Source organism: Aulonocara sp. 'chitande type north' Nkhata Bay, linkage group LG1, assembly GCF_057382095.1.
Source record: "Aulonocara sp. 'chitande type north' Nkhata Bay isolate Kocher_YH1m ecotype deep benthic linkage group LG1, A_spYH_male_GT1.1, whole genome shotgun sequence".
Taxonomy (NCBI): Eukaryota; Metazoa; Chordata; class Actinopteri; order Cichliformes; family Cichlidae; genus Aulonocara; species Aulonocara sp. 'chitande type north' Nkhata Bay.
The window spans coordinates 3,483,109-3,496,281 of NC_141344.1; the positions used below are offsets into that span (position 1 = coordinate 3,483,109).

General features: G+C 43.8%; 1 protein-coding gene across 7 annotated transcripts in view; it reads left to right on the top strand.

Annotated features, from left to right (window-relative positions):
* Positions 1-13,173, top strand: part of fhod1 (formin homology 2 domain containing 1) — a 52,211-nt gene that overhangs the window by 19,010 nt on the left and 20,028 nt on the right. For 6 of the 7 annotated variants that reach the window (XM_086296693.1, XM_086296781.1, XM_086296864.1 and 3 more), the window contains exons 4-5: positions 10,512-10,579; positions 13,028-13,133. In XM_086296693.1, the coding sequence (XP_086152819.1) occupies positions 10,512-10,579; positions 13,028-13,133 (174 nt within the window). Of the gene's footprint in view, positions 1-10,511; positions 10,580-10,922; positions 10,967-13,027; positions 13,134-13,173 lie in introns of those variants that run through there. The other variant, XM_086297210.1, reaches the window with a different exon arrangement.

Here is a 13,173-nt window from a genome sequence, read left to right on the forward strand (position 1 = left end):
CTGAGATTCATCAACTACACTTAGCTTTTTCCGTTTGTGTCTCTTTAATTGTTATGCATCTCTTTGTTATTGTGTGTCTTTGAATCTCAGGATCCTGTGAACAGCTTCAGACTTCAGACTGTTTGTTGAGATCAGTGTCCGTTTCTCTGGTAGCTGCTGAGGTCTGACTTCAGTTGGTCAGAATCTCCTCTCCTGGGAAATGCTGAACTTTCCCAGAGTTCCCGCTGTCAGCCACTTATTCCCTTCCTCCTTCCCGTGCTGCCTGGCATGACCCCACCCTTCCTGCTCCGGAGGGGATTTCCCAGAATGTGTACTCCTTGGAACCCTCGCTGTGATTTGTTTGTGATTGTCACTCCAGCGAGGACGGATAGCTCACAGAGCTTACCTTTTGTTTCTCTCTGTAGAACCAGTCTTATTAGACTGAGAATGATCCATTTCTTTATCTGCTTCTTTATGAAGTAAAATAGCACTGCAACACGACTGTTCTGGGATCAGTTTGAAGCCCACAGGAGGAGATTAACACATTACGAGGATGCCACGTCCTTCCACTGGGACCCTCGGAGGGTTCAGACCTGGTTTCAGGGTTTAGGTTAGACACAGATTCAGGTTTAAGTTTGCCAACTACTGTAAAACTTGCAGGTAAAAACATGTATGTGTTTCTTTTTGGTCACCTGTCTCAACCTGAACCTTAAAGTCACATCCTGACAAGACTCTACATGAAGCTCATAGTGCCATTTTTCCAGCAATGCTGTGTGTCTGTCTGTGTGTCCTGTTGGCTCGCGGCGTGATGATGTCATCAATAATGCACTGACTGTGCTTCCTTCCCTGCTTTGTGGCGGCTGCTTGGATGTTGACACACTTACTTGGCGTTCCTGATCATGAGTTCAGATCACATTTTGTTTATTACCAAATCTTCTAAAACTGCTTCTCTGTAAAGTCCAAGATGACGTCTTTGACTTTGTGAGAGGAAAATGAAAAAGCATCAAAGATTCAGAGGGGGGAAAAAAATCAGCAGATATGTCACTTAAAAATAAAATGTTTATTTCATAATAATTGTACATTTCAAACAGAGTCTGGGCTGTGTCAGCTCTAAATATACTCTGAGGTTTGCAACCAGCCATTGTTTCCTTCTTGCAAAGAGTCTTTGTCGATGTCAGAAATAGAATAAAGTGCCACTCAGTCCACCCAGTCATCAGAAAAAACAATGGCAAATGAAAAACATCAAATCTTCACATCTGCAAAGCTAAAAACATCCCAGAAGTGAATGTTAGCCTGATATCATCTCAGTTTGCCCATTAAATTCATTAAACTCCCGTCTTTACTTCCTTGTTGGATCTTTTGTCTATACTACCGGTAAGTTAAAAAATTAGGAACGTGTCCCTGTTTCCAAAACCCAAAAATGTTCAGTTACCTGTCACGTGGGACCAAAAAAGCATTAAATCTTATTTTCAAGAAGCTAAACACAATTATTTGACTCCTTCCAGCTGATTGACGAGCTGATTGTCTCTCGGGGAAATCCTTTTCTTCTAGTTTAAGCAAAGTTATTTGAATCGTGTTCAGCGTGAGCTCCACGCCATGCAGTCAGGAGAAAACTACAATCATGGCTTCTCTGAGATCACATGCCTTTGCTTATATTGATACTTTTTATAGTAAATTATGCTTTTGAAGATTTTAGTTAGCTTCTTCCCTTTTGGGCTTGGACTCAATTAGCAACGCTCACACTAACAGGAAATACCACGCTGAGATAATGTAGCTCACTTCCTGTCTCCACAGGACAAACACAGGAATCCTTCCCAGTGTCCCTCTGTTTCAGTCATCGCTATCATGCTCGTTAATCAGCTCAACGAGGGCCCTGCTGTTGCAGTCTGATGGGCTTTATTTATGAGGAACGCTTGAAAAATAAATCTCTAGAAATGTGTTTTTGTCTCCGACAGACGGATGTAAACAAGCTTTATTTACACAGAACAAGAATCGCTCATGCTCTGCTGCATCTGCTCGCTGCTGCCGGAGAAAAACGTCAACACACCGAAAGCACCGTTTGACCTCTTCCCATTGTGTCCCTCTGCCTGTCTGACGTTTCCTTCGACTCAAAGAAGACTCTGATGGTCGTTAGTGAATGCAGTTCTTCAGATCCGTGGTTCCGGCCTGCTGTATCCGCATTCATGCAGATGCACTGATTAACACTTCAGTGGGCCTGATTCACAGGGAGGAAGGTGACATTTACCAGGGAATAAACAGAGAAAATCAAACAAAAGCAGCTGAAGGAAACAAAAACAAGACAAACTTCTGTGAAAGGGACCCGACTCACTGCTTCAGCTGGACTGCTGAATGACCGTCAAACCAAATGTGCCATTTTTGAGAAGTTACTAAAGCCGACGTGGTGCACAGCAAATTGGAGCCTCAGCAGGGAATCCAGCATGCTAATGTGAAAGAGCACGGGATGTGAACCGGAGACTGCAACACTGCCTCTGCTCCAAAGTGCCGTAATCACACAAATACATGAAAAGAACTTTTCCAAATGATAGAATATGTTTTGTAAAATTCGGGACTTCAGGACAGACCAGACAGCAAGCCTGTCAGTTACAGCTTGTTCCACAGAGACTTAGTCATTTTACATTATCATTATACCGTGTTCATATTACTACTAGACAGACCCACAGTTACAGTCTGCATTGCACTGATGTCTCTGTGAATCTGCACATCAGGCTGGACTGTAGATTTAAAGCAGTGCTATAAATCAAGCTTCAGATTTGGCCTCATATTAACATGTCTGACTTCTTAAAGACTTCAAGAATATTAAACCTTAAATTTGATTCATAAAGTTGTAAATAATGTTTCCAGTCTGCTGTTTCAGTCTAAACCTCACGATCATATAAAACAATGTGAATAGTTTGTAGCTAAAAACCAACAGACATCCAGTGAGACGGTTCTGTAGTTCTTACATTCAACTCTTAAAATGCTTTTTTTTTTTTTTTTTTTTTTTTTTTTTTTTTTTTTGTAAATAAAATCCAACAAAATAAGAGCTGAAATGTGTCTGAGGTTCTCAGTAAGTTTCACATCAGGTCAGACGGATGTAAGCAAACCAGTGGGTCAGCTGATTTTAATTTATTTTTTGTTTTGTTTTTTTTGTATTTCACCTGTTTATTTATTTCCCTGCTGCCAGCGTGAGGGTGAAACAGACTTGAAATGATTTTCTGTTTGTCAGAACGAGTTGGTCTGATCTTGGTGGAAAAGCAACATGAATCCTTTGCCCTTCACGCAGTCTAAGTGTGGGAGTTCAGTCAGGACGGAGGAATTTCAGCAGCTGCGTCTGCGCTGCATCATAGAGCAGTTATAGCTCTCTATAATCCCGGCACGTTCCCTCCTCGATGCTCGGCCGCGGCAGTGAAACTGTGGCTGTCTGGTGGCCATCTTGGGTCAAAGATGGGTGTCTGAGTGACTCGCGGTCCTCTGAGAGACAGAAGTAACTTTAAGCGTTTTATCTTGAGCTGCTGTCAACAGGTGCTGACGTTCTCAGTGACAACAAATAATCTTGGATAAGCTACGAGGAGCTCACACGTTTTCACCTGATACACAGCATGTCGTGTGCTTCGTTACATCGAAGCGCTGCAACAGTTGCAGATACACACGAAAGCTGAATACAGCAGACTGAACGGTTCTTTAAACTCAGGTCCAAAGCAGGACCGTGTCCACTGCACACATCAGATTAAAAACGCCTTCAAAAGTCTTTGGAGCTAAATGGCATGCAGCATTAAATGGCTCACAAGTCGTAGCTGTTTGTTAGCTCAGCAGGTTTAAAGGGCTGATCTGAGGTCAGTGCAGGAGAACTGTTCCAGTTCGCTCCTTCATCTCTTCATCACGTTAGAAATGTGATGGAAAGCTGTTTATATGTGTGATAAACTACAGGTGCAGGCAGGAAATGTCTCTCTATATAGCGGGACACAACCTCATTTCCTGTGCAGACAGGAAGTAGAAAGATATAATTAGAGGTGGAACCACTTCCTTGTTGCTATAACAGATCAATACTTTTGCTCCATAATAGAAGGAAATATTAAGTACTGATTCTGGATAGTAAACAGAGCAAACGTGAGAGAAAGAAACTGCTGGTTACTCAAACGGGCTCCATGATATTTTGGGATTTTTAGCTGTAACTCAGTCATGAAGTTATTCTAGCAGAGTGCCAAAAATAGAAATGTAGAGAAAATAAGCAGGATTAAATGCATCCCATCAATCATCGCAAGGCATTGATTGTTGGCTTTATTTTGGCGGGGTTGTATTCTTCTGTTAGTATTTGCAGGAAGTATTTGTTGTTTGTTGGGAGCTAAAGCTGACCAGTTTTTTAAATGAACAGATAATTAAAACCTGCAGCCTGCTTTGCTTTTTTTTTCCCATCCTTAAATATCTGACTGTGGATCTACCAGCTGCGTGTCGGGTAGATCCACAGTAACGTTGCTTAAAAGTGTTATTTATTACTGCCAGGAACGGAGATCAGCACATTACAGGTCAAGTGTTTTCTGGGTGGAAGTTGTGTGGCTTAAGTTACTTGGTTGTTGTTGTTGTTGGGGGGGGGGGAATACTAATGCGAAAAATGACCAGGGGCTGTGACTTCCCGTTGATCCTGTTCGTGTCGCCGGGCAGGTTTCAAGGTCACTGACAGGGTAAGCGAGTCTGTAGAGGCTTGCAGGTGTGACTGCACTCAGGTGTGACTGCAGCTTTGTGGGAGAGGCGGTTGGACTGTATTTGACTCAAGTTGCCGGAGTCTTCCACATTTTTCTTACTGCGCGTGTTTGATTTTGGGTTTCCATGTAACTGTGCAGGCAGCCGCCTGATGGTTATCTTCAAATTTCAAATTCAAATTTTATTTGTCACGTACACAGTCATACACAGTACGATATGTAGTGAAATGCTTGGACAACTGCTCGTGACCTAAAGAAAACAAAAAAAGGAAAGGCTATGAATAAGCTCCTCCTCAGTCTCTCTGTGTTGGTCTTCAGGGAGCGGAATCGCTTTCCTGACCTCAGCAGAGAGAACAGTCTGTTGTTGGGATGGCTGAGGTCCTTCACCATCTTCCTGGCCTTGGTCCAGCACCGCCTGCTGTAGATTGAGTGCAGGTCAGGGAGCTCGGAGCGGATGGTGCGCTCAGCTGACCGCACAACCCTCTGTAGAGCTCGTCTGTCCTGCATGGTGCTGTTCCCGAACCAGGTTAAGATGTTTCCCGCCAGGATGCTAATGTTAATGGTCTGCAGCGGTGAAGTGCAGTGCTTCCAGAGGGCGGACAGCCCAGTCTGACCCGGGTCAGAATATTACCTGAGTCTTAATGTGAGCTACAGAACTGCAGCTCGCTGTGTCAGTAAACAAGCCTGGCTTTCTCTGCTGACTCTCTGAGTTCAGGATTCATGCTCTTAGTACGCCTCCAGCCTGCTGCTCCCCACTCTGCCTCTTCAGCATTAGGCTAACATATTGTTGGTGGGATCAAGTACAGGAGCATGTTGGGCCTGAGCTGTGACACAGGGCGGCGTCTGATTTTCATGGTCTTCCTCAGCCAGTCATTAAAAATATGACACATCTTCTAATATTTGTAGTACATAATTAAAAGTATTGAACGCACACATAGGTGAGAGCACAGCCTGGATCACGTGACCCTGAATCCTCCCTTACTTATGCTGCAATATGTGTAGGCTGCTGGCGGCTTCCCATGATGCACTGTTTCTTTTTCACTCTATGAGCTTACACACCACTCTGCATGTAATCATCAGTTATTATTCATCTCTGCCTCTGTTCCACAGCATGTCTTCCTTCTCTCACCCCAACCAGTCACTTCAGATGGCCCCGCCCCTCCCTGAGCCTGGTTCTGCTGGAGGTTTCTTCCTGTTAAAAGGGAGTTTTTCATTCCCACTGTCACCAGAGTCTTTGCTCATAGGGGGTTATTTGATTGTTGGGTTATTCTTTGTATTATTGATGGGCAGGGGTGTCCAACTCCAGTCTTCGAGAGCTAGACCAGTATTGGTTCCCTCAGCAAACTGGAGCTAGAGTGGCTCCTGTGACTCTGTGGTGAAGCGAACACTCACCCCTCTGACGTCATCTTTTTTATTTTTGGCTCTGTGGTGAAACACTGGAGCGGTTGTGAAATATTTTAGGACTTGTTTCCATTCAGCTCCATCTTTGTCATCCCAGATGTGCAGACTGACTCTGGGCTGATTGGAGCCTTTGTTTTAAGCCTCAGAGCTGCAGGAGGCCGTCGGGGCGGACGTTGGTAAAGCTCCTCAGATTGAGCTTTATTTGTGTTCGTGTCCGCTGACAGGAACCCAGCAGCGGCCCCCTCCCCCCGCCTGCCTGTGTCTGCACCTCTGTAATCTCCCTCACTCTGTTTGTCTGAAATATCACCAACTATTCATCTGTCAGCTGTAATTTAGTTTGAAATGATAAGTCGCCTCTGCCCACTGAGGAGTTTCAGTTGAGCCTCTGAAAGACGAACACACCAGCTGCAGCTTTAATGTGAGACACAGGAGCAAAGTTTGGGGAAGAACAAATCATCCCACTGCAAACCATCAGAGATCGGTGACCGAGTAACAGAGGGACTTCTACAGGAGGTGTTACTTGTCCTGGCTCTGATTCTCCTATCATCGTGCACGTTGGTTACCAACCAGCAGCTCCTAAAGAAATCAGGGTCACAGTATGCTGTAACCAGCTGACCAATCAGAACAGCTGGAGCTTTTCATGTGTCGCCTTAAAGAGACAGGAGCTAAGATAAGAGATGCCCCCTGAGCGTGACCATTCAGGTTTATCTTCTATATCTGTACGCATCTGCAACAGAAAATAGGCCCGAATTACAGTCATGTCCAAGATTTTGTGGCCATTTTTGCCTTTTGGACACCTGCATAGTGGATTTATTTATTTATTTATTTATTTATTTATTTATTTTTGGCCTGTCCCGTTTGGCTCTTTTGCCCTCAGAATTGTTGTCTAAAGGCAAAGAAAGATGCCCAACGGATTTACTTTACCAAACTGACCATCCCAGCCTTGCCGTAATGGTCCATTTGATTCACCTTTTATTGTTTATTTTATTTTCACTTACTGAATACGGGACAGACTTGACTGGGGGAAAGAAGGGGAGAAAGAAAGAGGGAAAGAGAAACAGCTGAGAAGAGGGACGGGGGAGAAGGGCAAAAGACAAAAACCAACAGAACGGGCAGAGAAAAAAAAATGCATATATCAATCACCTGGATCACCTGCTGAGAAAGAAAAAAGAAAACAAGCAGAAGAGAACAAGAGTAATAGAATAAACAACATCACAATGATATATGGGAATATGACAGTAAATACTAAATGTTAAACATTATTGTGCAGCACATAAGATCAACAGAACACAGTGTGCTTTGAGGTAGGAGCCAAAAAGGGTGTAGTTTGTGGGTGTGATCACCCGTGTGTACACCTGTGAGCATGGACGTGCTTGTTTTTTGTTTTTTTAAAAGGTTCCTTCATGTAATGATCTGCTAGAGGGTGTGGGGGGGCCACAGCCCCGTCCTCCAGGGCGTGACTGAAAGCAGATTTTCACCTTTAAATTAAGCAGTTTAGTCGAAGTAGTGCTGGTAGCTGGTAGAGGCTTTCAAAGCTTCATAATATTTCTGGTGGAAACCCCACTGTCAACTCTGTCACCATCTTAAAACCAGGACTCGCAACAAACACACAACATCCTCTGTCTTGTTGTTGTGATTGTTGCCATGCCAACTGCAGGCTGGCTATTACATCGTACAAACTCAGTGCAGATGCAAACCGATGAAAGTGGCCGTTGCAGGTGTGTGTCCTCACTTTCCCTGCAGGTGTCGCGAATCGCTCCTGCGACGCTTTCTTCTGATCGTGCTGACGAGCAGCTTTTCTGGATGGCTCTGTCAGATTTAGAAATGTCACGCCGTCCGCTGAAATATTTCTCCAGCCGTTTAACATCAGGCTGCAAAGCTGTTCGTCACAAGTTTCTATTAAGCCCCTGTTATTTCTGCAGGGCTGGCGTCACTGTAGCGCCGAGGGCGATGGAGGAAATGTGTCTCTCCACGCTCGTCCACCTGACATCCGTCTCCGTCTGAAGAGAACTCTGTGCACGATTGTGTTTTGATAACATGCAAACATCCCTCATCATTAAAGAGGCTCTTAACTGTCTGACGTGTAAACACTGAACTTCCTTGTTTTGGTTAGATGTCATAGCTGCCAGCCAATCACACTTGTATAAAATCGATCAGTCAGTATTTGTGTACGAGCGGCTGCTGGTGATCGCGGGCCATTCAGGAGTGATTTATGTTTATGTGGCTGTAGCGACGTACACCTCCCGTGACTTCCTCCCTCTGCGATAGGCCCTGGTTACTGCGTGTTTCTATTTATTTCTGTTTCATATCCCTCTTTTTTTTTTTTTTTTTCCTTGCTTTGATTTGTGTTCCAGAGTCAGTTTCTCATGAACTCTTATAATCAGTTCTGTTTCTCTACTTTCACTCAAACTGTCTCCAGTTTATTTAGCTTCAGCATCAGATTGAGATTATTTCCCAGAGCTCTTGAGGAATAGAGGAGACGTCTCTGAGCACGATGCTGATACGTTTCTAATGTCCCAGACAGTGTTGACCTTTAAGGTCAGTACTCTGAGTGGACACACAAATCGCATTGCAACCAAAAGTGTCTGACTGGTATATAACAGATGCACGCAGCTCTCAGGTGCATGCGAGACCAAAGCACAAACTTCTTAGACGAGCTGTAACAGAAAGCAGAGTTATTGTCAGATAATTGTTCCTAAAACATGGTGTGGAGGCCCGGTTCAGAGGTGTAGCAGTTAGAGCTCCCTGTATCATCACGGCGGCACAATCAAAGCAGCCAAGCCCTTAAATTTAAGATTTGACCAAAACAGGTGTTTTTAAAAAGGTCCTGTTGTGATTAAAGTGGAAACTATGCATTTATTTTGTACCAGGCTATAAATATGCCTTTTAATGCTGAAGTTGGATTTTTTTGGGAGTCTGTGGGGATTGACTCATTTTTGGTGCCAGTCTCAAGAGGCCTGAGCCTGAAGGCTCACACGTGGTTACGAGGCCGCCTGCAGGACAGGGGGCAGTGTTTCCACAACCTGCAGTGGTCCAGTCAGACTCTGGAAACCAGTAAAACCTGAACATATTAATTGTGGTTCTGCTGTAAGAAAAAAGCTAAGGCTCCATCTAATGGGAGATTAAAAAAATAAATAAAAAGTAGAAAGGAAGTCCTCTCCCGGCTCCCCAAAACAAGGTCAGAACACAGATTTATGGGGTCATTGGTGTCACCAAAGAGGACACGGGATTGGTTCAGCTTGTTTGTAATTAGGATTATGAAGCGATTTGCATGAAATTTTCTGAGAAGTCTGTCTTGGTTACATTGTAGCTGATTCAGAGCCAGATATTGACTTTGATCTTTAATTTTTGTGTTACAGTTTCATAAATTCACAGAAGAAGGTAACGAAAAATTGTGAGACATCAGTTTGATGCTTTTTGACGCCATTTGCATCTGTCGTGGAGGAAAATTTGAGCCTTGGTGGAGCTTTGCATACAGGTGGATGACAGTGTCGCTGACCGACCATGACCATGAAACTGAGCAGAGACTAGTGCAAGCTCACTCCTATAGACTGAGTGCTGTTTACAACTGAAACAGCAGTTACTGGCTAACACGGGCAGAATGTCAAGTTTCACACAGAAATTCCAAAGTGTGCTTAAAGGCAGAGCATGCAACTGAAACTGCAGGGGCTCACTCATTCATTCTGGTTGTAAGATGCTTGTGGTTGGTGCACTGAGCAGTGGAAATGGAGTCAGAAAACGCACATTTTAATTGAGCTTTTTAATGAGTGTGGTCTCCTCTGCTGTAGCTTCTTTGCACCACCTGCTGTTTGTTTGATGAACTGCAGGTTTGTTTGTTTTCTGATTGCTCGTGTTTGTGTTGTCGTGGACCTGAGAGTCCTGATCTGACCTGACTCAAATTTCAGAAACCTGCACCACTCCTCCTGGATTAAAGAGATCTGTACGTGCACATCACCTGCACAGGTGTAGTCTGTGTTTAAGAGCAGTAAAGACGCTTAATGTTCATCTAAGTGGAAATCAGTCATTCCTGCTCAGCTCTCTGCAGAGATTCACTGTGTTTAAATGAAAGTAAAAGGAGTGTTTGAGGATTTTGTGCAATTGATGATATTTGAACGATATTTTGGTTTAGATTCACTTAAACTGTTGTGTCATCAGAAATGAGCCTTTTCTTCTGAACGGCTACATTTCAAACATACCATTGATACTGAGAAAATCAGAGGCTGTGGTAGGGTGTAAAAAAAACTGGAAATTGTTGTTTTTAGCCCCCCCCATCTCCATCCTCTGTTTAAGGGAAGCTTTGTAGGTTAAGTTAGGTTAAGTACTAAGTGCTGTGCTTAAAACTTGAAGTCAGGCTTGTGGTACTTCCACAGTATTGACGTTTTTATGTCACCACTGGTTATGAAGTGACTTCCTGCATCTGTCCTTGTGTTTCAGAGAAACTTTACAACTCCCAGGGTCCAGAACTCCGGCGGTCCCTCTTCTCTCTCAAACAGCTCTTCCAGGTAACACGCTCACCTGTCAGAACTTTACTTCTCGTTTAAGCACAGCTCAGCTTACACTCACGTGAAATGATTTTACCGTGTTGTCCGCACTATAAGGCGCACTTAAAATCCTTTCATTTTCTCAAAAATCGACAGTGCGCCTTATAATCCGGTGCACCTTATGTATGAATTCTGGTTGTGCTCACTGACCTAGAACCGATTTTATGTGCTACACGGTGCTTAACAATCTGTCAAAAAATGTTTTGGTAAGTCTTTGGTAAGCTACGAAGCTGCACTGCTTGATGGATTGTCAGAGCACTACAGCTACCATAGTCAGGAGTCTCCCAGAGTAATCTGGGTCCTAAACTCCGTCCTTTCAAGTCCAAAACACTGCAGCATCACTGAAAGGTAAAACCTGTGCAATTTCTTTTGTCTTTAATAAAATGATCAGCGTTGCTGCTTTACCAGGTGTAACAATTAAGTTTAACATCCAGGCATCCATGAAAACAGAATTTATTCAATTTAATGGAGTTAGAAGTTGGCAGGAAGTTAACTCGCTAGCTTCCACCTAAGCATGATATAGCATGTTCTGACTGAGAGATTTGTGAAAAAAATCAAACGTACAGCTCTGTTATCACTTCCAACATAAATGAAGACAGAAAACTAAACAGCAGTGACATTTGTAGGGTTACTGAAGTTGGGCTAGCTGCTGTTGCTACGTGATCGCTCGCGACACAGCTATGTTAGCATAACATAAAGCAGTGAAGCTGGAGGATGAACTAACGCTTTTCCACTGGATAAAAGTGAACTCGAGGGTTCCCGATGGTTAGGGACAAATGCAATCGCATGGCAGGATGCTTTAAACGGACCAAACTTCAGTCAGGAGAACAACTGAGATAATCCATCCACAATACGAGGTTAGTCATTCATATACTGCAACAACATGGGAACAGAGCAGCTGCCAGAGAATTCAGCATTAATGAATCAATGGTACAGAAGTAAAAGAAGCAAAAAGAACAAGTTGAGTAAAGTTGACTGACTGTTTTGTTTCGCTTAATGTGCCTTATAGTCCAAAAAATACTGTACTTTTCAGCTGAGGTCTTGATTGCATTCGTCTAGTACAGCGGTCCCCAACCCCCGGGCCTCGGACCGGTACTGGTCCGTGAGTCTTTGGTACCGGGCCGCGAGAGTTGAGGCTCAGGTCTGAAATGTATGGTTTTCAGGGTTTTTATCGGTTTTCAGCGTTATTTTTGTCATCGTTTTTATCGGTAACTCGGGTTTTCCTGGGTCTTTTTACGTGTGTTATAAATAAATCTTATTTTTTTCGGTACCGGTACTAGTTTTATTTTGTTGTATTTATCCGTGACACCTTAAAGGCCGGTCCATGAAAATATTGTCGGGCATAAACCGGTCCGTGGCGCAAAAAAGGTTGGAGACTAGTCTAGTAGTCTGAGCTAGAGCCTGGGAGACGCCTGCACCTGTTGTTTGCTCTGTGGCTGTAGTTTTAGTTTCTCTGGTTGCTACGTAGATTTTTTTAGGTTTATTCTGATTAACATTAGAAAAAAGAATCTCCTCTAAAAGTGGAAATAATTAATGGCAGCCACCTGATGTAGTGTCTTTGGCTACGATGATGTAAAAACGTCTTAAATGCAAACCAGCTGTTTAAAGCTTCAAACAAAAATTCGAACAACCCTCTCGGATCTGTTTATCCTGCATGATTAAAGGAAATGGGTCACACAGGTCACACTGCTGCTGGTTCCTGTAATATCTGGTAATTATGAGACAGTCTTCAGATTTCTTCAGTGGCCGTTGGCATGAATGTTGTAACTGCAGCTGACTCTGACACAAAGTCAGACTCACAAGAACGCACACGTTAGGAAAACAAGTGACTGCAGGAGCCGAGTTTGGTGTTCCTGATCAAAGTTCATCAGCGAGTGGCTTCTTACTGCTCGAGGCCACTTCGAGGCATAACAATACACTTCAGCACCACGTTCCCACACTTGCCTTCCCCACGCTGCAGCACTGGCATTTTAAAGGCAAAATATGAGGAAATATTTGATTATTATATGAGTTTGATTATATGAGAAACTGGCTTCACCCTGAGAAGCAGCTGCGGGGACATCCTGTTTCTATATTAATCCATCAGCAAAGATAATATAAACACATACAGCACAAAAGTCACATGAGCCATATCTGTGAAACGACAGACTCTGAAGGTCAGCACATAAACTGGCCTGAAGTTCTTGAGATTAACTGTTGACATATTAATGTGTTGCTTCATGCTTCTGTCTGTGCGAGCTGTTGTTACCTGTGAGGAGCTGCTGCCTTGCAGGCTAACCTCAGGGAACAAAGGTCTGACTTCACTTCAGTATTAAAAACAAGCTGCAGTGTGACTGCCTCTGCAGCAGGAGCTCTGTCTCTGTAACACCGGCTGGAACGGTCTCCTAAACGAGTCTTTTCTGTCTGTAGGATGATAAAGACCTGGTTCCAGAGTTCGTGGCCTCTGACGGGCTGACGTGTTTCATTAAAGTCGGGGCGGAGGCCGACCACAACTACCAGAACTACATCCTGAGAGGTGAGACTCCACCGACTCTGACTGAGGATTAAAGGGAGGC